At 43.4% G+C, this 27,552-nt stretch overlaps 1 protein-coding gene across 5 annotated transcripts in view; it reads right to left on the bottom strand.

Annotated features, from left to right (window-relative positions):
* Positions 1–27,552, bottom strand: part of MYRIP (myosin VIIA and Rab interacting protein) — a 448,068-nt gene that overhangs the window by 58,957 nt on the left and 361,559 nt on the right. For all 5 annotated transcript variants that reach the window (XM_063602745.1, XM_063602744.1, XM_034956167.4 and 2 more), the window contains 2 exons: positions 19,581–19,734; positions 11,474–12,111 (listed from right to left, as the gene is read on the bottom strand). In XM_063602745.1, coding sequence (XP_063458815.1) covers positions 11,474–12,111; positions 19,581–19,734 — 792 coding nt within the window. The remainder of the gene's footprint in view (positions 1–11,473; positions 12,112–19,580; positions 19,735–27,552) is intronic.

Below are 27,552 nucleotides of genomic sequence, written 5' to 3'. Positions count from 1 at the left end.
TGGAACGTTTCTGTCCCTGGTGTCTAAAGGTAGAAGTTTTCCCTTTTCCAATGCATTGCTGTTCACCTAAAACTAGTTTTATTCACATGCTGTGAATAAGGCATTTGTTTTCCTCATAATTGGTGTGATAACAGCACCCAGACACATACACAAATATACACCAAACCCTTGGTCAGTGTCACACAGTGGAAATGGAAAGACACCATCTGGAATCTTATAGAAATTAATAATACATTTCCTATTGCCTCAAAGAGAGTCTCTCAAGGTTCTCTCATGGAGAACCCATCATGTGGAAGGACCTGCCTGGTTGGTGGAATTGCACAGAAGGTATGGGGACTAACTACCTGGTGATGAATTTGGTGAAGGATGTTATGAAATCTTAGCACCAGGATGTCATCTGGAAGGCTTATTTTTTTAGCTTTTATTATTACAGATCAGTTGCCTTGGTATATAGATTCCATGATTTCTGAGTCCTTCATATTATTACATTGATTTAAAAAACAAGTCTGAATCTAATCTGGAGCACATCTCCCACTCTAGGAACCAAAACCTCCTGACTTGGTATCCACCCCTCCTCTGTGTGTTTTCTCATTACTAATCTCCTATCTGATGGAATTAGACTATGCTATTTGTTGAAAGGGCAACCACTTATTCCCCAGAATTATGGCAATTCCATATAGAATATCTGGAAAATTGCTAGCCTGGGCTTTTCAGGTGAATGTTTACATGAGGAATGAACAAATTTAACCAATTTATGCCTGAGTTTGCAATTTTTTTGAATTTTTGCAATCAGACCTTGGCGATGACCTTGAGCAGTCAGATAAATAACTCCCACATGCTTAGCGTTCCAATAATGGAACATTAGGCATAATTAAGACACAATATTTTCATACTGGCCACAACTGTTCTGTCGCTTTGCAGAGAAATGTTAGGAATAAAGCAGCACTAACAGTGGGTTTCACTTTCGTTTTTTCTTTGACTCAGGATTGTGATAGGCATAGACTAAGTTATGGGATCCATGGATTTTGGTGGTGATTCAGAACCTGGGCCTTAATGCCAGTGTGAGAGTCAGGGTCAGCAGGAGGATTTCCTGGCAATCACGTGATGACACGCAGGGCAGGGGTTGGGGTGAAGGGACTGAGTGTGCTCTAGACCCCTTTCTCTGCATTGGCTCTGAATGACTTGCTATCCATTTGAATGAGCTGGGCTTGGGTCCCTGCCATATGGAATAGAGAACTCAACATTTTCTTTCATGGAATTGACATGGTTTTATTACTACATACAAGTAAAAGCCATAGTTGATAGTTAGCCCTGCTATTTAATATCTACCTAAAAGAAGGCCCCAAATAATTTAACTATTGCTACAATAAAGTGATCATTTTCAGTGGATAATCCTTAATATCCAACAGACTCCTATTTAAAAATCCTATATAGAGAGGCTCCAGACAGGCTCCCAATACTCCCCAAGATTGAATATAAAACTTTGTTGGATTTATGCACATTTTTTTCCTCCCTCGAGAGAAGACCTAGAGCAAGCTTATTCAACCCGTGCCCCATGTGGCCCAGGACGACTTTGAATTGAGCCCAACAAAAATTCATAAACTTTCTTAAAACATAACAAAAATTTTTTTTGCGATTTTTCTTTTAGCTCATCAGCTATCGTTAGCATATTATGTGTGACCCAAGACAATTCTTCTTCTTCCACTGTGGCCCAGGGAAGCCAAAAGATTGGATACCCTGACCTAGTGTACCCATTAGGTCCTCAAAAGGGCCTATGATAAAAAGAAAATGTAAGAGGCACCATTTTTCAGCAAATGTCTCATTTTCTAGCCATGTTCTCTGCAACCAGTTTATCTTGGAAGGCACTTCTAGCAATTCTTTTTCTCCAGGGGAATCAGTTGACAGACATGTGACTAAGATTTTTCTTCTGAGGGGTATTTGGTCACACCTGCTCTAAAGTCCTTCCAGGCTATTGTTTGTGCTTGCTGGGCTGCTGTGGACGTGGAGGTAAGTGGCGAGGAATGGGGGAGCAACTGTGCCTCAGAGCAGCTCTGCTTTCAGCCATATTATGATTTGTCTTCTCTTTATTTTTATTTTTGTGGGAGATACAACCTTTGGTACAAGTGAAAGTGCACTCTGCTGCCTTCCCTTTAGATTTCATTTAAGGGAATCCTCTATGCCTAAAAAGATTTGAAAATCAGGGTGGAGATTTGAAAATCAGGGTGGAGAATTGAAGGGCAGAGGGGAATGATTACCCTTTCGTCTGTGTACGGGAAATAATTCCAATACAGTTCTGAGTAGATTTTAAGGCCTTGCCTGGGGATATTGTCTTGGTACACTTAAGAGGCAGGCAAGTCTTCTGGAGCCCCAGTGTTCTCAGGGGAGTGTCACTACTACCTCCAACTCAGCTTACTGCCAACATGCATGCCTCACAAGCACTTGTCAGAGAGCATCCCCTCGAATGCAGAGCTCCACAACACTCACAAAACAGGGAGGGGAGCTGTGGGGAGCCAGCCTTCCACTGCTCTCCATATCCCCACACTTAATCCTGGAGCAGCCCGGACAGCAGAGGTCAGTGCATTTTGGCCCCTCATCAGCCTGACTTAATTGAACAGTGCCTGCTGTGAAGGATTGGCCAACATTGAGTGACATTATGAGAAGCAACCCCCAGAGTATGAATCCATGGGAGTAGTTTAGAGCAGGGGCTGCTGTGGTCTCCATCCTCTCCACAAGGATCCACAGGATGAGTTTCTCTTGGATTTCAGCTCCGAAAGCAGCATCCTTTAAGGAATGGATTTATTGTTCTACTAGAGCTTCCATGACTTCAGGAGCTGCTCATGTCACTCTCCTTTTGTCTTCTAGTAACTCAGAGACAAATTTTTGGTATCTCTTGCCTAAGATTCATTCCATCAATTTTGTGAACTATCATTACTCCTGGCTTCATCTTATCTTTCCTACTCTGGTTTTCCCTTTGTCCTCCTTTTCATCGTTATGTTTTTATTTTATTTTCTCCTGTTCATATTTATGTAAGCCACTTTAAATTATTTCTGGAGCAAGGCATACACTTATTAAATAAATGAATATTTACAGATGGTTAGTTATAAAGAACTGGTAGTTTCTCACTATGGCAAGACTCTTAACATATTTTTAAAGAATAATTAGAACCTAGAATGCTAGGCAGGAGAAAGTTTACCCCAAGAAAACAAGTTTAACTAATGAGTATAACCAAAAATGAAACATTGGAGGAAATTAAAATAACAGCCTCCTGTGATCCTGAAGTCTCAATCAACAAAAAATCAGCAGGTTTCCATTTTAAAATGGTATCTGGCAAACATCTTTCACACAAAATTTCCACCAAAACTGTGTGGGAAGATACAGAAAAAGATGAAAACCCACAACACTAAAAGGCAATCGAAGTCTGTTTGTTGCCAGTAAATGAATGGCGAATTTTTTTTTTATTAAATATAAGGCTCACGAGTGCATCTGGAGATCCATTCACTCTCTACCTTTTCTAAGTAGTCACAATAATTGTTGACCCTCCTCCCAGTATTCTCTCAACCTCCAATCTTGGTCCAGAAATATTAAGATAAATGCTCACCATAAAACAAAGCAAAACAAACACCAAACAAACAAAAACACAACAGTTGAGCCTTCTATTGTGGCAGTGGGACTTTTTAAGCATCCGAGGAGAAGCTCACTTCCAACTCCCCTCGGTGCTTCCCTGTTTTATAGCTACTTTGAAAATGTATTTACTCTAAAATATTTAGGTGGGTAGGAGGAAGAACTAGCCATGGTACCATGTTGCATCCTGGGAGGTGTAGTGATAAAGCGTAAGCCCTGGGGTAGAGACCACAAAAACCATGCAAAGTGTGTGATGGTGTCTGTTCTTTCTAATTCATTCATTCATTATCTATATATTCAATACTGTGGCTAGGTTCTTAGCCATCTGATCAGAGAAGCATAATGCGAGGCAGTAAGTGTATAACAAAAATCCCCTATCTTAAGCTAGCAGAGTGGAAATTATTTGTGGGCATTAGATATTGGCAAACAATGAGAGTGGGAATAGCATTATCCTCATTTAAGAACTGCTAACAGGAAAAGTTAATGTGGAACCCATGGAAAAATACTGCAGAGAGAAGGAAACAAGTTAGCCTGAAGACATCATGTGAATTTTACTAACAACCAGGACACAGTGTCTGATAGCAGTTTTGCATTCTCATTAGAGAGTAATAATACAGATTTTCAATTAAGAGGTGTAAAAAGCTATAAGAGTTCAGCACTTACACTAAAAGACTACAGGATAAGGTGAAATGGGGAGATAAGACAAAAGACTGCAGAAAAACTGAAAACACAGAAGCAGACATAGACTTGCATTTGAAGTCTAGACTTACAGAATTACACTTGCATTAATTCTGCAACAGCAGAATTAATATTCAAAAGAGATGGGGTTTTAGCCCATCTATGTCCATCAGGGGGTTGGGTTTAGGAGGACAGAAGAGTGTGTTCAGCGGTTTATGTTATGGATTGCATAGAGCAGGGGGTCCCCAACTCAGGGGCCATGGACTGGTACTGGTCATTGGTCTGTTAGGAACCAGCCTGTGCAGCAGGAGGTGGGCAGCAGGTGAGCCAGCATTACCACCTGAGTTCCACCTCCTGTCAGATCGGGGTGGCATTAGATTCTCAGAGTAGCGCGAACCCTATTGTGAACTGCACATGTGAGGGACGAGACTTGTGCACTCGTTATGAGAATCTAACTAATGCCTGATGACCTGAGGTGGAACAGTTTCATCCCGAAACCATCCCTCACCTCCCACGACCTGCCGCAATCCATAGAAAAACTGTCTTCCACAAAACTGGTCCCTGGTGCCAAAAAGGCTGGGGACCCCTGGCATAGAGGCTCAGCATGCAAAGGTATGTGTCAAGTGAGTGAGGCCAGGGATAAGGTAGAGAATGTGAGAAAGGACTCCTGCTTTCAGCTGGCTTTGTCTGCTGCTAATCCTGGCCCATGAGGTGAAGCATCTAGCAGAGAGTGAGATGACAGATGTACTTTTGCATCTCCTAACATGAGTCCCTCACAAGACTCTAAAAAGATAGGAATTAAGAAAACTACAGAACAATGAAGACAACAGTAAATAAGGGTGGGAAATTAGAGAAATGAAGGGAAATGAATGTGACCTTCAAGAGACAGGACCTTGTCTTGTTAATGCCCAGAACAATGCATACATACACATGCAGTTTTGTCTTCAAAAAACAGAGAACATGTGTTCCTTCTAAACACACATAAAACATTCACAAAAACTGATCATTTATTAAATCATAAAGGCAGTCTCAACAAATTCCCAACATTAGCAATTATGTAAGCCATATTCATTATTCATAATGCATACTAAAACTTAGTGACAAAACCAAAACAAAATGCAAAAACAAAGCAAAGTGTTATCCATCTCACTAAGTTAATTGGATTAAAATGCGAATTACATTGGAAATGATCAATTACTTGGAAAAGTTTGACAATGGATTGCATATCAAGGCTAGTGGGGTGGAAACAAAACTGAATTTGAGGGAAAATTCATTAGCTATATTGGAAATATATATGAAATATTTTACATATCAGAATATATAGAAAAACATGTATGAAAACAAGAAAGTAAAAAGAAGACATTAATAAATATAAAAGTAGAAATAGACTAGGAAGCAAAAATAAAAAATCCCTGGGATTAATGAATGAAAGTAACAGCTGGTTCTTCAAAAACACCAGTAAAAAAAAAGACTGGTAAGTTCAAGTAAGAAAAGAGGGAATGATAGAGAATGAGAATGAGAGCAAGAGAGAGAAAAAAAATCTATAAACTAGAGGATGCATAACTATAGTGCAGAGAAATTTTTAAAACGTGATGAGAATATTAGGTATAATATCAATACATTTGAAAATCTAGATTAAATAGATGATTGCCTGTGAAAATGTAAATTACTAAAGTGGATTTAAGAAGAGTTACAAAATCTAAATAGTCTAACAACCAACGAAGAAATCTATAAAGAAAGTAAAAGATCTTAAAAGGTGAATTCTCCCAAACTTTCAGAAAATTATTATGTCATATAAAGTGTTCTAAAAATAATATAAAATAGGGAACCCTTGCCATGTTCTTAGTATAACCTGATACCAAACTGAATGAGATAGCATCAAAATGGAAACCAACAAGTGGAATCTGCTTTTTATTAAAAAAAACCATAATCAAGTAAAATTTATGCAACAAATGAAAAGATTATTCAAAATTGAGAAATCTATTAATGTGATTTACAACATTAACAGATTATAGAAGAAAAAGCTGGCCAGGCACAGTGGCTCATGTCTGTAATCCCAGCACTTTGGGAGGCCAAGGTGGGAGGATTGCTTAAGCTCAGGAGTTCAAGACCAGCCTGGGCAACATGGCAAGACCCCATTTCTACAGAAAAATAAAAAGAAATTAGCTGGGCATGGTGATGAACTCCTATAGTCCCAGCTACTTGGGAAGCTGAGGCTGGAGGATCTCTTGAGCACAGAAGGTCAAGGCTGCAGTGAGCCGTTGTGCCACTGCACTCCAGCATGGGTGACAGAACAAAATACTGTCTCAAAAATAACGTAAAATGAAATAAAAATAAAAAAGAAAAAGTCTATGATCATCTACTGCCAAAAAGCAGTCACGTTGCTGATTTAAATTGTTTAGTAAGTTAGGAATAGATAATTTATCATTTTGATAATATCTAATAAACTTAGAGCAAGCATCCCACTTAATAGTGAAACACTGGAAGCAGGTCACTAAGGGTAGCAGCAAGACAAAGGCAAGGTGCCAGATGTCATTGCTATGTCACAGCGTAGCATAATTAGTCACCAATGCAATAAAACAAGAAAGAGAAATAAGTATACATTATAGGAAAAGATAAGTGTCATTACTTGTTGACAATATGATTATCTATCTGGAATAGCTAAGATGATCACCCAAAATACTACTGGAACTGAGAAGATAATCCATTAGGGAACTAAGTTATAAAATGTAAACATGAAATTAACAGTTTCTATACACCAGTAAAAAGTAATTAGAATATGTAATAAATAAAATCTCATTTACAATATCAACACAATGTATAAGATAATTAAAAATTACTTGACAAGAAAAGTATAAGAGCTTTGAAAAAAATCTATAAAACTTCACTGAAAGTAAATAAGTGGGAATAAATACCACATTATTGATAGGAAAGGCTTAATATTACAGAGATATCAATTATTCTGAAGTAGATACATACATTTAATGCAATTCCAATCAAAACTTAAAAAGACTTTTTTGCAACTTGAGCAGATTTTAACAAATCATTTAAGTGAAGGACTGAGAAAAGCCAAAATGCTTTTAGAAAATGATATCATCATTTTCTAAAAATCCACAACAGTGAAGAGAAGACCATCCACCAGATTGCAACATATATTATAGAGTTATTATAATTAAAATAAAATAGTATTTGTACGGGAATCGGGCTTCTAGATCAATGGAACAAAATAGAAAGTAAAAAAATAAAACAGGCTTATAGAAATAAAAGGTTAAAATATACTAAAGGGGCATCTGAAACCAGCGGATAAATGATAGATTATTTAACAATAATTTTGTGACAAATGCTTAATTTGAAGGTTAGATCTTATCACATATCACCCAGAAGGATAAAGTACAGATGGTCTAAAGGGCTAAACTGAAAACAGAAAACTACAAAGGATTAGGAAAAAATTGGAAAAAAAATCCTTAACCCTTGCAAATTTAAGGCCTTAAGACACCAAATACAAAAATAATAAAGGAAATAACTGATAATAACCAAAAATAATTGATAAATTATTATGAACAAAAATTTTTGTATGTAAAATATACTTAAGGCAAAAGAGACAAGGAGAGAATAGTTTCACGTGTAACCATCAAAGATCTGAAATCTATTATATAGTTAGAAAATAAAACTAATTCCTAAAAATCAGTAAGAAAAATACAAATAGTCCAATAAAATAACAGATAAAAAAGTATAAATGTAAATTGCATATCAAGGCTAGTGGGATGGATGAAAGAAGAAAAGTGTAAATAGCTTTAAACACAGGAAAAATTGCTCAATTTCAGTAGTAATTATGAAAATGTTAGCCAAAGAGGATTTTTTTCTTCACATAAAATTGGCAAAAATTTAGCAGACTGACAACACTATTGTTGACAACATGAGAGAACATACTCGCACACTGTTATGGCTATGTAAATTGCTCTGAAGTTTTGGGAGCTTAATTTGGCAAGTCTATTTTACAATTAAAGACCCATATACTCCTCCAGTCAGCAGTTCCACTTCTCATACTTGTATAAAGAGGTTTATGCTACAATACTCTCTGCGGTATTGTTTATAAAATCAAACATTGAAAAAGTCTTTAAATATCCTATTATCCGCAGTACTGCTTATAAAATCAAGACATTGAAAAAGTCTTTAAATACCCATCATTATGGAACAGTGGTGAACCAAGGGGGTTAAGGAGTTAGGTGTTGGAAGCCACTGAACCAGGCAGGAAGAGTATGTTATCACTAGCATTGCTTAGAATTGTCTGGACATGGTGCAAGGTGAAAATAAGACTGACTTTTGTTGGATCTATTATTGTTTTAACATTCTCCACAGACAATGCATCCCCTATTGCACACCCTGGATAGACTTCTACAACCCCCACAGTCCCCCCTCGATACACCATCTCAATGTAATCTTTTGCAGGTTGAATGCCTAGGTCTGTGTGCCTTGTAACCTTGGGTCCTCTGGTTTTTGGGTGTGCACTGTGAAAAAAAAAAGTACCCACTTGTTACTGTTGCACCTTCAGTTCTTATTGTTTCAAAAAGTTCCTGGAAAAAGCTCAGTCCAGGAAAAACAAAAACTGGTTGGATCCCAGAGATGCCTGAGTTGGAGATGAGCTTTGGTGAACTTTCCTCATTACCATACTACAGGACCCTCCCAGGGAGGAGCTTATTCCCCATTTTCTATACAGGTTACTATGTAGAAGCATGATGGGCAACTGCACCAGTGCTATTTTGTCTCCACCTCTATATACAATGACTCAGCTAACCAGCCCAAGAAAAGCCCTGTTTTCACCATTGTTTGGGGAAGCGCTGCTTTGAGGAGCTATCCCCAGTGTCTTTCTTACTTGTTGCAGGTAACAAAATCCTCTCCTTAATCCTCCTTGGTTGTGGTCATTGGACTGTTTTTGAGCTCACCTGTTGTTGTGGGTAACATGGTGATACCTCGGTGACACCTCTATCACTTACTGTTAGGAGAAAGCAGTGGAAGCATATGGACAGCATGTTGCCAATTTTGCTAAAACACATTTACTGAACTATATTTCTCAATGTACTTTATGTATGAATGCACAAGATCTGCATGGATTCACACCAAATGCACTTGCAGTCATTTTGGTGGAGATGACAGGGATTTAGGGTTGTGGTCAAGGGGAATTGCATCTGTATGTTTTAAGTATTTTTTACATTATACTATATTCATTTATTTATATAATTCAAAAGTAAATAACTTAAATAAATATAAATATATATATGACTTTTTAATATATATATATATATGAAGAAAACTAACTGCCCCAGTAAATGAAATCAAAGGGAGAATTAGAAAGGTGAGGGCCTGGTGCAGTGGCTCATGCCTGTAATCCTGCACTTTGGGAGGTTGAGTAGAAGGATCGTTTGAGCCCAGGAGCTTGAGACCAGCCTGGGCAACACAGTGAGACTCTGCATTAAAAATAATGATAATAATAATTAACCAAAAAAAAAAACCCATCAGGGTTTTGATGTCTCTGGAAGTGCAGCACCATCCCCACCTAGTGGAGAGGAGTGGGTACTGCCACTAGCTCAAGGTCACTCCCCAGGAGGCAGAGGCAGTGCCTCTTCTCTATCAATGCCTTGCAAGGATTAGCAGTAGAAGACAAATTTCAAGCCATTTCAAAATAAATAGAAAGCTAGTTGAGGTGGAGACGTGACATTTTACACCTGCAAGTGAATCATGCAGACAAACCCTCAAGAGTATCCCTTGAGGCAAATCATTCCATGTTTCTGGACAACAGTCTCCACTTGAGCTAGACAATAATGATTCACACTTGAACCAAACTTTTTACTTTTATTCTAAGATCATAACAATCCCATGAGACAGATTTTTAATGATCTTCTGTTTTACAGAGGAGAAAACGAAGCTTGGACTAAATAAAAGACCTTTTCTAGGCAATATGTTAGCAGGTCAATCAGGACTGATACCAAATTCTATGACTTGAGGACCTGAGTCCTCAATTGTCTTCATGGGGGCCTCAGGACCAAGGATGTGGCTGAGGCATTCATAGAAGATCTTGTAGAAGACACTGGTGAAATCTTGGACCATATCTTTGGACCTACGTGAGTTGTCTGCAGCCATAGGGGACACTTTCTGGCCAAACTAAGAGTATAGGGCATGGCAGCTGGGCTCCACAAGGTTTGGTATTGAGTTGACAGTGATGTGCAGGTCTTCACCAGAAGAGGTGGGGGCAAGGGCAAGGGCATAGCACAATCAAAGTCACAGGGCTGGGAATGAGCAGGGTGTATTTAGAGAATATAAAGTTAGTCTGGTTGGGAGCCCATGAATTATCTGAAATTGCAAGCAAAATTATCTGAAATTGTAAGCAAAAGCAAAATTGTGAGTATGTTTGTGCATGTGTGAGTGTGCATGTGTGAGTATGTGTGTGTATACAAGTGCATTTTTAAAGGGAGAAAATTCATGGCTTTAATCACATTTTTCTTGAACTAAACCATGTGGGAAGAACTACTGAGGATCCAGAGAAGGGGTCTGATGTAGACTAAAGAATCACAGAATATTGAAATAATGTTTACTGAGACCTAGTGTCACATCTCATACAGAGCTTAGCTCTTTATAAACATCTCTTTCACTTGTCATGAACACCCTTTGAGGTGGGTTCTAATATCATCTTCATTTTACAGATGAGGAAACTGAGAACTAGAGAGATGCCTTGCCCAAGGCCACACAGTTGGATCTGAACCCAGGCAGTCTGACTCTAGATCCCTCACCCTAAACCCAAGGCCAGTGGCCCTCAAACTTGAGTGCACAGTAGAATCACCAGGAGGGCTTGTTAAAATAGACACGGCTGGGTCCCATGCCCAGAATCTCCAATTTGGCAGATTTCTAATGAGTTCCCTGGTGGTGCTGATGCTGCTGGTCTGGGGGCCACACTCACAAACCACACTTTGAATTCTAGGCTGTCATCTCCAAAGAGGACGTGGAGTCCCAAAGAGTTGATGTGACCTGTCTAGAGTCACTCAGCTACTTAGCTGCAAAACCAAGATGAGAATCTGGGTCTGCGGGTTCCAAACCCAGGACTCTTTGCCACTTGTGCTTGGAGTAGGGCACATCCTACCTAAAGAGTGTGTGTGCATTTGCACGCATGCACTTCCATTACCTGATGTGTGTCCAGATCCCGGAGCTGGGCGCTGGGGGAAGATGGTTCTTTGCTTGGCTCTTCTGAGCCCAATCGGGCTCTTCTCCACCTCCTGGCCCGCCGGTCTGTGGTGTGGGGGGCCTCCTCCGGCTCGCTGCTGTCCGAGGTCTCCCTGCTGGCCACCTGGGGGTTGAAGTTCACGTCCAGCTCTCCATGCAAGCGCATCTTCTCAGCTGCAGGGTTCCTGGGGGCCTTCCTCTGCAACCAGGACAGTCTGGCCTGGTGCCCAACTTCTCGGGAAGAGCCCGCGGAGGAGGTCTCCGAGTCAGAGCACATGGCCTCAGGGTTGGGGGAGAGTGCAGAGGATGGGGAGGCAGCTATGGGGCCTTGGTCAGAGCTCTGGGCCTGTGTGGGCTGAGGCTGGGGGTTCCTGGGCAGGGCCCGGGATCTGGGACACAGCTTGCTCAAGGCCTCACTCCAGTCAAAGTCTTCCTCACTATCGGAGCCCATCTCATCGTAGGCAGATGCCACACTGGAGGCCACCTCCAGGGCCTGAAACGTCCCGCTCTTAGGTTTGGCCAGTAGTCGGGTGGGGGGCGGAGCGCCATCCTTCAGGGCCACCCAGTTCCCATCGGGGCTCTGCAAAACTGGGGCCAGGTCTGTGGATAGAGAGGATAGAGAAAGCAGAGAGGGGCTGTTATCACTTTAATGCAAGATGAAGTTGCCACTTGTTACCTCCCCAAGAGTGGCTTGTGGGGCTGTTGGAGAGCAGTTGCCTTTAGGAAGCCCAGGAAGGCAAACCCAATTGGTGGGCAGAGTTCAAAGTTCCCCAAGGAATCTCTTGAAAGCTCAAAGGGTCCCAGTGCTTCACAGATGCAGAGAAACTCGGAGATCTGGCTCCTATTTCAGTCTACCGGGGTTGATACCATCTCAGTCTCCTCAGCACTGCCCCACTCCTGCCCTAGGCTTGCCTGGAAGGGGAGGGGAGAGGGCTGCAGTTGGCAGTACCAGCTTCTGGCTCTTTGACCTTGAGCTACAATTTTGTCTCCTGGATCCTTAGTTTCCCCTCACTGATGGGAAACAATTCCACCACCTGCCCTGGCAGACCTCAGAGGTTAACACATCTGCTCTTGGCTCTTTTATAGATCCTACTTCGTAACAGGCTCCTGAGATAGGCACATAGGTCTATTTTTAACTCAAGGAACATGCCTCACTCTGGAAAGGACTTGAGGCCAAAAACTTTGGTATTTCCAATATCATTTTATGGATGAGGAAATGAAGATGAGCGAAGTTAAGTAACTGTTAAAGGTCACAGAGCTGCTAACTTTTAGAGTGAGGACGAGGTGCATCCTCTACCTGACTCCAAGGCAGCTCTGGGCTATAGATTGTGCCACGGAAGTCCTTGGCCAGCTGCAGAGCACCATGCAAGGGCAGCTGGAGCAGTTCTCAGGCTGCGACTATGGTCTGGAGTGGTCTAAACTGGGCTCAGGTCTGCCTGCAGCATGGTCCCAAGGATTGATCTGCATGCTGGGGGTGGATTGGTAAAAGTTGTTTTGTTTTGTTTAAGGCGAATAGGAAAATGCTTTCTTCCCACGTGTCTGTGGGGTGGGAATAAGATGAAATGCTGCTCCTTTAGCTATTCGTACTTGGCCCAGGACTGAGGTCTCAGGCACAGCAGTTGCCAACAGGAGCTGAGCTGTCTTTTTTTTTTTTTTTTTTTTGAGACAGAGTTTCACTGTTGTTGCCCAGGCTGCAGTGCAATGGCATGATCTCGACTCACTGCAACCTTCACCTCCCAGGTTCAAGTGATTCTCCTGCCTCAGCCTCCTGAGTAGCTGGGATTACAGGTGCACACCACCACACCTGGCTACTTATGCATTTTTAGTAGAGGCGGGGTTTCACCAAGTTGGTCAGGCTGCTCTTGAACTCCTGACCTCAGGTGATCCACCCGCCTCAGCCTCCCAAAGTGCTGGGATTACAGGCGTGAGCCACAGCACCCAGCCTTTTTTTTTTTCCTTTTAACCAGGACTGTTGCAGGGTTGCCTGGGGGCAGTGATGAGGACCCCAGGGCTTTGAAGAAACCATTCCCCAGTTTGTGCGTGGACACCTGCTTTGGGGCTTAAGGCCTGTAGCAGCCACAGCCCTGCTGCAGTAGGACTCTGAAGCAGGGTCTTACTTTATGCTAGTTAAAACACACAGGTTTTCTACCAGTTAAACTGCTACTGCTCCACATAATGAAAGGAAAGTTATCAGTATTTCACAGTGCTGCCCACAGAGCATTGTACCTGCTAAGCCTGTTTCAGAACCACAGCCTTAGGGGAATTCAGATGTTGGTGGAACATATGTTTTCAACAGCAACCCAGTTCCACTTCCACTGCCTGACTGCAGCTCAGACTGGCAGGACATCGAGTTATTTTTATTTGGAGAGTCAGGAAGTGGGGCTTTCACAGACGAGGAGGACGCTGGTCCCTGGCAGTGGGCTGATATAACCAGGGTCCTCCAAGAAGCCTGAGACCACGCACCTGCCTTTCTCTGCTGCTCTTGCCTTCAGTGTCCCTCTCCACCACTTCCATGTAGTAAAGCCCTAGTGACCCTACAACACCTCATCCCACTGGTGGGAATGGCCTTTTCCTGGAGGACATTCTCATCTCCCTGCTTATATCATGGCCTCTCCTCTGAGCTCTCCTGGTGTGAGGGCCTGGTTGGCTCATTCCACGTTCTTCCATGTGTTCTACCTGTCACACACCTGCTGAGTATGAGGACAAGGTCCCTGAGGCAGGGCCTGGATCTCAGGCATCTCTTTATCCTTACAAGAAAATTAGCCTGCTCTGTCCCAGAGCCAGTTTGTGCAGTGGAAAGACCAGTGGTCTCGAAGCCAGAGGTCCGGGAGGAAGCCCCACTCAGCCACCTGGCAGCTATGTGATCCTCTGTGCCTCGGTTCTCTGACTGGTGAAAAAGGGCATAGCTAAAACCTCACTGGGTTGTCAGAGGACTGCACGAGGGGATGCTTGTGAGTGTGTTACACATGCCTGCTCAGAGAGGAAATTAATTCCTGATGGCTCCTTTCCCCTTGTCTATAAATGAAGGAGGCTGCTTTAGTGTAGGGCAAAGAACAAGAGCTTTGGATTCAAGCAGATGCAGGGCTGATCCCCAGCTACTGAATTTACTAGCGGGTGACCTTGGTTAGAGAACACCTCTGGGCCTACTTCCCTGCCCAACCAGTGGGGTCAGTGTGACCCACCTTTGGCTGTCACTAGAATTATTATGAGATAACGCATATAAAGCATCAATCCTAGTGCCTGCTATACTTAGGGCCCTGAGCTATTTTTAGCTTATATCTGTTGAATCAGATTTAGCATTAGTACTTAACACCTGGTTATGAATTAACACCCACGCACTCCATATGTATGCATACAGAAAATATATATGTATCTGATAGTCACTATTCAGTATGACATATTAATATCTATACAGCAACACTATTTTCACTGACAATGGAGTTATTCAGAAGAGTGGCTTGCTAGCATTATTATTACCATTTATTATTGGGTTCTACCTGTGGTGGTGGTAATAGCAGGTCTTTTGAGAAAAGTATTTCTATTTTGCTGGCATTCTCCTAATGCTGTGTCTGGGGATTGTCAGTCAGGTGGTAAGGGTTTCTCAGGAATGCTCAGGTTCTCAGTGAAGCTATGCATGGCTAGTAAGTAGTTATATTGATTTTTCCTGCAGCAGGCTCTGTGTGTGCCCTACCCCAAACCTTGGCCCTCACCACTTCAGTGTATGCCAGCTGGACTTCCAATTGGCAGCACTTGCAAGTCTTCACTTGAGGCTTGCTCTGGCTACTAGAGCCTGTGTTGCCTGCCCCAGGGGCAGAGTGGAAGTACCCAGGATTCATCACCTCCTGGGAGCAGCCCTCAACCAATGAGTAGGGGAGCTTGTGGCTAAGTATCCCCCCTCTTTTGCTTGCCAGGCAGGTAAGTCTTCTACACTGGCTCCCAGAGTCCCCAGTGGGGTCAAGCTCCAGCCACCCACAGTGGCCATCTGCTCAGTAACAAGTCATTTATTGCCTGATTTTCTTTCCTTGTCTCACATTTCTACTCCCCTCCCTGTGTGTTTTCTGGGCTCACCTCCCAAATAAACTATAGGTCTTCAGATTCTCATATTGGGTTCTGCTTCTGGTGGGAGTCAAACCAAGACGCCCACATGATGCAAAGTGGACTCCGAGCATGGCTGTGGAGCACTCACTCTGAGAAGAAAGGAAAAGTCCTCTGGGCCTTCTAATCTGTCACTGAGGCTGCTCTCTGGACCATCTTTCAAGACTTGACTTATACATCACTCCTCAATTGCATATGCTTGGCCTTCCTTCCTTGAGAAGCTGGCTATTCTGTTCTCTGAGCTTTGCCAAAAAGCTTTCATTTCTTAACACTCAAACTATATTATAGTTTATTTTCTTGGTTGTCTACCCTACCCCTCAATCCTGATCATGAGCTCCTTGAGGGCAGAGCCACGTCTTCTTCACTGCTATGCCCCAAGCCCCTGGCCAACTTTGCGTCTCATCCTGGGCACATGAATACTACTTGTTAATGAATACAGGCACCAAAGGCTATAGGGGCGACGGGGCTCATTGAGCAGCTCTCAATGAGCCCTGCTGTCTACAGCTTCTCTTGGGGCCCTGGGAGGAATCCAAAGGAGGAGACCCTTGATAATGCCACTCAGGGCTCGCTCTAGGGTTGACCATGTTATAAATGTGGTCCCCTACATGGTGAGATGGCATTTGACCCATTGCCAGCTCTCCTCCTGCTTTTTTACAACCCTAGGTTGCCTCATGCCTCTTTGGAAGCTAGAAGTTGACCAAATTTTCCCTCAGCAAACTTTTACTTCTTAGCAAAAACACAGATGGCTCCCTGAATACCCAGCCATGTGAAAACTTTGGTGGTTGTTGAGCAGCATTATCAAAGCTGCACCTGTGCTCCAATACCACAGTCTCTCGGTCCATCAGGAACACCCCTCGGGGATCCTGCTCCCTCTTCCTCTTTCTCCAAATTCCTGCTCTTCCATTATTGTGCAGACAACTAACTCTCACTGAGTGATCCCAGAGCAGTGACAATTCCCCGATCTTTATTTCCCCAACACTGAACACACGCAGCATATACAGCAGATGCCTAATCAAGGTTTATAAAGTGAAAATGCATTTGGGGGAAACCCATTAACTGCTATAAGCAGCGTCAAGACTGAAAGCGGAGTTACTGTGGTTTACCCAAACCGCAGTGCCCCTAAGACTGACCCCAACTGTGCACTAACAGGCTCCTGAATCAACCCTTCTCCTGAGGCATAAACACAACTGCCAAATATAGCCCAGTGGGCATTCACTTTCTAAGATGACCTCCACCTTCAGAACTCTTCTATTTGATGTTTCTGCCCAACTGAGACTGAGCAATGCCTGTAGGAATAATTTGCTTCCTGCTAAACATTTCAGACATCCCTCAAGACCTCTGAGGCTGGCATGGACAGTTTAGCATGTCAAGGGCTAAAAATTCCTCAGAAAACCAGAAGTTTTCCACCCAAGTCCTTTTTAAAAAATTTTAAATCTTTATCCTGAGAAATGCATAGAGTTTTGAGCAGAATGTGAAATCTTTTTTTGGGTGTGTGATGTTGTGGAACTAAGTTTTATGTTTATATACAATTGAAAAATTACCTATGGGTGCCTAATTTTACAGAAAATTATGTACAAAATCATGTTTTGAAAACAAAATTCCTTTGCAAATTTATTATGAATGCTCATAATCCAGTTGGAAACTATTTTGTGAAATAGAGCATCTTGTAGTTGTTTTTATAATATCCTACACATTTATCACTTTGCAAGTCTGAATTTTTGTTTGTTTTTTGTTTGTTTGTTTTTGTGGTAGAGAGACACTTATAATGCAGTAGTTGAAAGCCTGCAAATTGGAGTCATGCTGTTTGGATTTGAGGACCAGCTCTGCCTACATTGGCTGTGGGGTCTTGAACAAGTCACTTAACTTCCCTGTCCATCAATGTTCTTATCTGCAAAACAAAATAATGACAGTGTCTGGTAATGCTGTTGGCGGAAAAAATAAAATAGTGCCTACATATGGACTCTGTATTTTTTTTATTATACTTTAAGTGACTCTGTATGTTTTAAAGTGATTTTAGAAAGCTAGATATTGTGTATTGAAGTTCTATTATGTGGTATTCTCATGTACTCTATGGAATCTAACAGTCCGTTTTCTGTGTGCATTTGCAATCCATAGAGAAAGAGAGAGAAGTGAGAAAATGAGGAAGAAGAGAGAGAGAGAGCGAGAATATGAATGAATGAATATGAATAGACTGGGAGGGCAGAGGGAGGAAAGAAAGGCATATCTAGAAAAGAAAAATGCACTTAAAAAGCAAAAGCAAACACCATATACATAAGTAAAGAAACGATCACATGCTGCAGAATTTCTGCAATGTCATGGCACTGCAGTTTCTACTAATAGGTACTAAATACTAGGTATTAATATAAAAATAATCTCTTTTGGTAAATCTTTAGAATGACAGTTAAAAATATTTAATGTTTTCTGATTCTTTGCACTGTCGTAACAATGGATTTTGTTTCTATAGTTGTTGGTTAAATCTTTTCCCTTTTAGAGTAGAAATAATAGTACAATCTTTAAAAGCTTATTACTAGGATGGCTATGCTGCTGTTAATCTTTTTTGTTGTTTTCATTATTCAGGAAAGGGGTCTAAATCTGATACGACATGGGATGAGAATACTGTTAATGCTTTCTTCATGTGAAGACAAATATGCCTGGCCTCCTGACACAGTGTGTGTATGCAGGAAATAGGAAGAGAGGAGTAGACCTGTGCAGGGGTTGCGGGAAGTTTTAGTCTGACATTCATGTAGACCAGGAGGCCCCCTGAGCACAGGGGCTTCATGGCCCTCGGCCATCACCCACAGTGATGGTTCCAAGCAACTTACAGTCTTCTGATGTGAGACTTTAGGAAAATGACTCCGTTCATTTGAGCCCCTTCATTTTGAGGGATTACGTGACTCAACAGCTTTATAAAGGACCACATTCCATACATGTTGAAGAGTCTCTAAAGAGGCAAGCTGACTTGCCCCATGTAGAGGCAGGACATTCTAGGGGGAGGAAGCAGGAAGAGCAGAGGTGCAAGCAAACATCAATGCCTTCCTCAGGATGTCCCTCAGGCAGGGATAGACAACTGCCCACCAAAGACTCTTTCATGGCCCAGCCGTGTTACTGGTATGCATCTGCCCAGCCAGGATGCCATTTCTCCGGGCCTGCATTGAGGTGGGGCCACGTGACCAGTTCCTGTCCACAGGTTGGGAGTGAAAGTGGCGTGAGCTCTCCGTGCTGAGATAGTTAAGAAGCAGGTACCTGCCTTTTCCATGCTGCCTTCCTCCATCTGCTGTCTGAATATGGATAAGCCCATAAAAGACTCAGAGGCCCTGGAGGATGATAGAGCCACAAGGTGGGAACCTTGTACTTTGGCCTCTGAAGGCTTCCCACAGGCCAGGGGTACTTGTACTGCACTGTTGTGTGATGAAAAAGAAAATGATTGTATTAAGCCGCTTAGATATTCGGTTTACTTGTTATAGTGGCATATGCTACCCTAACTAATTTATCCAGTTTCAGAAAGGACATCCTTAAAACCAGACCTAAGGACCCCAATTTGCTGGGACCCAAATCCCTTTGAAAGTTGAAATGCCATGAGAGGTTGGTTTAATGCTCCTGGCCCACATAAGACACATTCTCCTAGTCCACATAGAACAGGCAGCTGAAGTGGGGTGTGCAGTGGAGTGATGTGAACACACTTGTCCAGGAGCCCCCAATCTGTCCCACAGGTCTCAGCACAGAGCATAGAATATGATGACACCCTAAGAGCCTTCACTCTGCCAGAGCAGCTAGGAAAACTGCCTGGGTGGAGAACATGACCACATTATATATTGTGTGTTGTGCTGGAGGCCTCATGACTTGGTAGCCCAGAGGGACACACACCAGTTCAGACTTATGGGAAGAAGAGCAGAGTGGCCATGCAATAGCCAAGATGTCTCCAAACCACACTTTTGAAACCCACAGACCAACTAGATACTGCTTAAAACAGTTACTTGTTTCATCCAGCCTGTCCACACTCTTCCAGCTGGGCAGAGCAGACTCTGCTCTCGGGTGTTGGCCTTGGTCCCTTGGCTGTCTCGATGCAGCCTCCACTGGAGGGGTCTTCAGGGCTTCTTCTCCAGTGATTGAGAAGGCAGACTGGGACCTCTGTGGAAAGGAAAGAGGGGAAGGGGTGAGCTCATAAGGTACAGTGCCTGGGAGGTGTGCCTTCACCTTTTGGGGGCAGACATTGTCCAGCATGGAGAAAACATGTTTAATGGTAATGGCTCTTTTCACGTGAGCCTTAAAAGCTGCAAATCAGTATATAATGCCAGGTAAATGTTTATTCCCTTGCAAGTCAGCCAGGCCTAGTAGAAAGAATGAGATGTAGTGTAATTTTATGGGGCCAGCTCTCATACGGCTCTTTCTTATCCACCACTCTTGCAGCCAATATTTCTCAGGGCCAACTGTGTGTGATGAGTTGCTCTCAGGCATGCAAAGTGGAAAGCATCTTCTCCTCAAAGACCTCCAAACCTGAAGAGATCCCAGAGCAAGGTATGATCCATCCACAGCACAGGACTATTACAACATATTCCCATGTAGCTCCTAAATTAAAGGAAGGAAAACAAACTCTAACCTAAGGATAAGTGGCAGAAATGGAAATTCAAGTGACTGACAGGAACAAATTTGAATTGCATTATAGATATATAATGCATTATATATATATGTTGTATTATGAAGCTCAAATGTTGTATAGAGAATTTTATCAAATAGAAAGAGACTAAAGTTTTTCTTTGCCATTTAATGAAGGAATTATATTTTACTGGTTGTTTATTTTGCTGTTTTTACATTGGTAATCTTAAGAAGGAAAGGGTATATTCACAAAGCCACTGAAAGCATCTATGATTACAGTATTAAACAAAGTACTGATCCAAAACTCAGACCCCCTTTGCAGTGGGCTTCCACCTGCTGGTTGATGTCAGCACCAGCAGCCCCTACTCCCTTCTGTCCCAGTGCAAAGTGTGCTCATTTCCTCACCTTTCTCTCTCCCACAGGTACCTAGCCTAGGAGACAAAGGCAAGCTCTTTCAGAGAAGAGCTGTGGGCAGGGCCATGGGGTGCTTTGGAGCTGGACCCAGGAGTCAGCCGTGCCTGGGCTCTGTGACCACCTCGGCTACACTACCTTGGCCAAGTGACTTAATTCCTTGAGAGTCGTGGAAACTTAATCTTGCCCTGCACTCACAGTAAACTGTATGATAATGGTAACTTTAAAAAAAAAGGTATGAGAGAATAACAAAGAAAGAAAGACAGCAAAAATGAGCACAGGATACTTGGGTGACAACACTGAGCTTTAAGATTAGAGGTTGGAAGAGGAAGATGCACTCAATGGCCTTGCCTCCTAAGGACTCTGGACCAGTCTGAGGAAAGACACAGAGATAGATGAGGATCAAAACCCAGCATCCCCATTATCGCAGGCCAAGCTAGGGCCCAGGACCCCTCACATACAGGGCGTCTGGTTCACTCTGTTGGAGAGTGGTAATGCAGGCCAGTTCAGATTCAGAGTCGTAGGAAACCTCTACTTTCCCCACGAAACCTTGGGGTGATCTAGGAGAAAGGTGGGCTTACAGAACAAATATGGAACCCCCTAAGCTGTGAACCAAGTGTTACAACCTGCTCCCATCCCTTCAAATATAGAAGAGAGAGCATGATGGGCCTCCAGACCTGCCTTTCGATGCAATGGTCATAGGTTAACGCAACCCAGAGGTGATGAGCTCTCCCTGTCTTATCGGTTCCTCAAGACACTGTGCGTCGATAAGGTTAAGTTCAAGCAGGCCATGGCCTGTGGGAAATCTACCAATTGCCCCCTTCCCCAACTGGGCTGGTGGTCATGGGCTTCTTCTGTACTTATGTTTTACTGCACTCTTGCAAACATCTCTCTTCTGGCCTAGGGCCCCCACTAGACTGTGGAGCAACTGAGGGTAATGTTCTTTTAGCAGTGACATCTGTAGCCCCTGGCACAGTAACTGGTACAGAATTGGAAATCAATGAATGTTTGCTATCGAGTGAATGGTTACAAAATGAGTTTTTCAAAGTGCCTAATTTTTTTTTCCAATTTCTTACACAAAATTATGGAGTAAGAGAAAGAAATAAAAAGGATCCCACTGTCATCTACACTTATATCCTGGAGAGCAAGGTTTTACTTGGAGGAGAGCCAAGCTAACACACATGTAAAGTGGCTTTTGGCTGAGTGTCATCTCCTTCATTCTGAGGGCACAGCAAGCACTGACCCTGTCTCGAGTGTCCAGAGCAGTTTGGATGATGCAGCTTGACAGCACCCAAGGTTTTCACAGGGCTAGGTATTCAGAGCCATTCTGCGATTTTGCTAAATATCTGACAGAAAATGAGCAGCTTTCAGAGAGGATAGAGATTGAGGATGGTGGTCAACTGGCAAGTGAAGTTATTAAAAATGAAGGAAAACATCATCCTATGGCAAACCTCCATGTATCAAGAGGGACACGCCCTTGGCCCTGGTGTACCTTGGGATTGGCTAGGTTGCTCCTCCTGTGTGATCACACAGCTCTGTCCACACTGTTATAGTTGTGCACTGACTTGCTGTGTCTTCCACACACAATGAACTCCATGAGGGCAGGGATGGCCTTTTGTTTGTGATCCTTGGTTGCATGTTTGTGACTGAATTTATAGGCTGTAAGACACAGTGCTGGCCCTTATGAAGCTGACAGCCTAGTTGCCAGATGCAGTATTATTGCAGCCTCACAGAAGCCATTTACTGTATCTGGCCTTTAAAAAAAATCTACAAGCTTCTCACTGTAAATCACTGAATACAAGTTTAAAAAGGGGAAACTATACTTAATATTTCATTTTCGCAGTGGCTCAGACTTGTGTGTATATGTGGTGGCTGGGGTCCTTTTTTATGGGACAGAAATTCTCCCCCATTCTCTGCAAAAGCCAAGACTAACAAATGAAAAGTCCCTCTCTGGTCCCAATAGCAGAGAGTAGGGAATGCCAGGCTATAAAAATAGTCTATTTCAGGCAAATCATTGTTCCACACTAGAAAAAAGCTACACCCTGACAACCACAAAAGGCCCAGCAGAGCTGTCTCCAACAGGTCCTAGGACACTGGTGGCCTACAGTCTCCAGCCAGGGTGGAAAAAGACAGTTCTGAGACCCAGGTGTGGTTCTGCCACAAATTCAGTACAAGCAACACACGCCCAGCAGAGGGCACCACAACAATGCTTTTACTCACCAGCTAGTTCAGCCAGAGAGGAGTAATTTATTTGTTTATTATACTGGCTTATAACCCTGGCTGAGCCCTCTGTGCCCACTTTTCTTTCCTACGCACAGACTCCGCTTGTCTTACTTATTCTAGGGTACACAGAAGACGCAGGGCTGGTGACTGGAAGAGCTGGTCTGAGTTAGAGTGTTTGAACATCTATGCAAGGGGGCTGCAGGGGGAGTCCATGGATCCAGGAATGTTAGCACATCAGCAATCCCTTGCATTGATGAACTTGAGAATTTGGGCCTTCAGATAGGCCCTTCCTCTTTACTCCTTGGGCATTAACTTATGGGTGATACATTAGGTAGTGGGTAAATGCCAGCTCCTCCTCTTGCTATGTAGGATCTTGGAAAAACTTAAACTGTTCTAAGCCTCAGTTTCCTCATGTTAAGGGATCAGTATCATGCATAGCTCAGAGAAAGCACTCAATAAATATTAGCCAAATAAGAGCATTTATTAAGTATTACCACTGAGCCGGTGTAACTGTTCTCTCACTCAACTTGATTGAGTGCACATGAGAAAACAGAGTCAGGATTGAATAACTTGCCCAAAGCATATGGATGGCCAAGGGTAAGGCAAGGGTTGAGCTCGGGTCTGACTGATTCCAATTCGATGCTCCTCCATGCTCTCTTGGTGTGTGCCTGACACCCTTTGCTGCAAGCCTGGCAACAATGCACTCCTGGTTAATGTGCCCCAGCCCAGCAGGACTTGCCATGTGAACCAACTGGTCCCAAAGCTTTGGGCAAAATACCCAGTGTGATCATCAGTTACTTTTGTTACAGCATTCTTTGCAGTAGCTGCATCTCCTGTGTGGGCAGCAGCAATGTGTTCTACTTATATCCCTTGGAACCATAGATTGTTGCTATGATTGCTATGATTATCATCATCACCAACAGGACAGGCTCCCTGTGGCACCAACCGCAGCTTTAAAACAGTCTTTGCTCTCAAAGAGCCCACAATAAAAAACAGGGAGAGAATGTTTTTAGTATCAAAGATTTGAGGGCAAATCAAGAAGAGTGGTCATATGTATACATAACTGAGACACAGCTTTGCTTTGTGTTTTTAGGGTCAGATGTAAGTATTAAATTCAATCCTATAATTATAACAATGACAAAAAGTACTTTAATTCTATACTATGGCCATTCAAAAGAGAGAAGGAACGTGAGGAAGGAAACAACAGAGACAAAGGGAAAAGGCTGAGAAAATAGGAAGGGACAAAAGACAGGAGAACAGAGAAAGCCAGACAGAGATTCATCTTAGTCACTGGGCACACAGTAAGTGTCTGGTCCCTGGTGTCATCATCATTATTACCAATAAGATCACGATATTATTAGAGAGGCCTTTTTATATGCATGCACCCAAAGAGGCATGAAATGAGTTATAACACCCACACTGGTGCCTTCTAGGATATTGCGTCTTAAGGCTTTGAAAGCCAGGTCGCACTGACCCCCATACTGGCAGAGAGCGCACAATGAGGGAGGAAATTAAAAATGGAGCATTCGCACTGAACCTTCTTTCAAGAGAATAGATGAGAAATCCCATCTGGATGGGGATGAATTAAGTTTGGGTTTTGCAGTCAAGCCTAAGCAGTGGTGCTGATGGGGATTGGGGATTCTGCATGGTTATTTCTTAAGCCAAAGGTGTCTGGGTCATTGGAGAACTGAAAAAGGGGAGGCCCTATCAGGAGGCCACAGGTTTAGGGCCCTCCACAGCCTGTAGGTCAGGATTCTGTCCCAGGATATAATGATACCATCCTTAAGCCTGGCATCCTGTCAGCATTACCCAGGAGCTTCTGTTCATATGGAAGCCCTGGCTCCACTCCAGACCCCTTGCATCAAGACCCTTAAAGCAGGGCTTGGGCAGGTGATGCATATGAGTGTCCAGGGTGAGAACAGCTTGAGGAAAGGTGGGAGAGCTATGTTCTCTGAAGTACCCAAGAACCGAAACTCGGCCCATTGGTTCGTGTCCAGGTTCTGGCCAGCGTCCATGTGTATTTCTGACATTTTTTTTTTTTTTTTAGACAGGGTCTTGCTCTGTTGCCCAGGCTAGAGTGCAGTGGTGCAATCATAGCTCACTGCAGCCTTGACCTCCTGGGCTCAAAGGATCCTCCCACCTCATTTTCCCCAGGCATGCACCACCATGCCCAGCTAATTTTCTTTTCTTTTCTTTTCTTTTTTTTGAGATGGAGTTTCGCTCTTGTTGCCCAGGCTGCAGTGCAATGGTGTGATCTCGGCTCATTGCAACCTCTGCCTCCTGGGTTCAAGCAATTCTCCTGCCTCGGCCTCCCTAGTAGCTGGGATTACAGGTGCCCACCACCACACCCAGCTAATTTTTTGTATTTTTAGTAGAGACAGGGTTTCACTATGTTGGTCAGGCTGGTCTTGAACTCCCGATCTCAGGTGATCCACCCACCTTGGCCTCCCAAAGTGCTGCGATTACAGGCGTGAGCACCTGGGAACCTGGGTGCCCAGCCCACCCAACTAATTTTTATTTTTATTTTTTGTAGAGATGGGGCCTCACTGTATTGCCTAGGCTGGTCTCGAATTTCTAGCCTCAAATGATCCTCCCACCTCAGCCTCCCAAAGTGCTAGGATTACAGGCATGAGCCACCATACCTGGCCTTGTATTTCTGCTTTTATGCTGTTTGTTCATCTCTTCTTCTTTATCTAAATCCCTAGACCAGTGCTGTGCAAATACAACTTGATGGATGATGGAAATGTTCTACATCTGCACCATCCAACATAGTCACCACTAGGCACTGGTGCTACTGAGCACTTGAAATGTGGCCAGTGTGACCAAAGAACTAGATTTTTAGTTTTATTTAATTTAAATTAAAATAGTCACTTGTAGCTTACGGCCACCATACTGAACAGTGCAGCCTCAGATCCTCTCAGCTGAAAGGGACCTTGGAGATCACTGAGCTACTGATCTCATTTTATAGAGGAAGAAGCTTGACCAACAGTTTTGGAGCAGGAAAGAGATACTCAAATTCTGGCCCCACTTATTACTACCTTCATCTATGAAACTGGTCTAATAATATGTCCTTATGTTGTGGCCAGGAGTAAAAGAAATCACATGTGATGTACAAACATAATGCATGGTCCTCAAGCAATGGTTGTTCCTCACATTCTTTGCCTCAGCAGCAGCTGCACATCCCCAGGGGGCATTACTAGCATTGTATTCCATATGAATGGGAGTTCCCAGAGGTGTGCCATACAGTGGCTTTGGCCAGGGTCAGTCCCTTTTGGGTCTTAACTCTTGGACCTGAAATTAACTCTTGGACTTAAGTCCTAGACCAGTGGTCTGAAATTTGGGTTCACTCTCCTGGCACAGGCTTTTTCATCACTGGGCATTAGGGCCAGGTAAAGGAGTGGCTTAGCCTACATAAATGTGCCCAGCCACGCTGTATACAGCATTTGAGAAAGCTGACCCTGTCTACCATATGTGTCACCCCTGGGGGGCACCAGGCTGGCCCTGCTATGGTGCTGGTGAGAGGGTTCCTGCCCAAGGGAAGTCAGGCCAGTGCCATCGGGGGGCAAGACATGGGGAACCACACCCAATGGGAGTCTGAGAATGGGAAAGGAGGGCAGCAGGATGTAGACAAGGACAAAAGGAGAGAGGGAGGAAGAGAAGTGGGAATAAGTTCAGGGGAGGGTCCAGGTCATTTCCTGTCATTGCTGTTGGGGTATCTGTGGCTCATCTTCCTGAGTTGGCCAGCATGGGCTCTGTGGGTCACCTTAGCTTGTCCTGTTACATGTAGATGGCTGAAGCCCAATGGGGACAGATGAGTATCTGTTTCACCACTTCAAGCATTGGTGGTGTTCAGGCTAGGACTTAGTATAGGCCTTTCTAAACAATCCAACGAATCAAGACTCAATGCATTCTTATCACCACATTTGGGACAGTGGAAGCTCTCCATCCCAATAACATTTATCTTTTATTTTTATTTTTATTTTATTTTATCATTTTTGAGACAGAGACTTGCTCTGCCACCCAGGCTGGAATGCAGTGGCGCAATCTCCACCTCCCAGGTTCATGCCATTCTCCTGCCTCAGCCTCCAGTAGCTGGGACTACAGGCACCCACCACCATGGCCGGCTAATTTTTTGTGTTTTTAATAGAGATGGGGTTTCACCATGTTAGCCAGGATGGTCTCGATCTCCTGACCACGTGATCCATTTGCCTTGACCTCCCAAAGCACTGGGATTACAGGCGTGAGCCACCACACCCGGCCTCCAATAACATTTTTTAAAAGCTCTAATCACAGTGCTTGTCTTTTAACCAAGTCAGGAGCTAAAAATGGTTATCTATGAGGGTATGAATCCCAGTGTTTTTGCTAGGACCTTAATTATACACTCTTCCTCCTCCACAGGTATCCCAGAAGCCTGAAGGGAAAGGTTCAAGTCCAGGCTTCCATTAAAACCCCACTAATAGACTTGTTCTGCCATCAATCAGCCACAGACCTGTACTGCAAGATGCCTACTACACACCCAGTGCTGAGCTGTGGAAAATCCAGAACACACGTGACCACAGACAATCATGAAGGCACTGATAATAGCAGCCTCTCAAAGGGAAAATTGTGTCCGGGACCCGCTGGGTACATAACAGATTTCTCTTTATTCTCAGATTCAGGCTTCTTTGCTTGGGGCAGCTCCCCAGGAGTATAAGTATGAATGGGGGGGGAAGATAGAGC

Source organism: Pan paniscus, chromosome 2 (genome assembly GCF_029289425.2).
Source record: "Pan paniscus chromosome 2, NHGRI_mPanPan1-v2.0_pri, whole genome shotgun sequence".
Classification (NCBI taxonomy): domain Eukaryota; kingdom Metazoa; phylum Chordata; class Mammalia; order Primates; family Hominidae; genus Pan; species Pan paniscus.
This window is presented reverse-complemented; position numbering and strand designations above follow the sequence as displayed.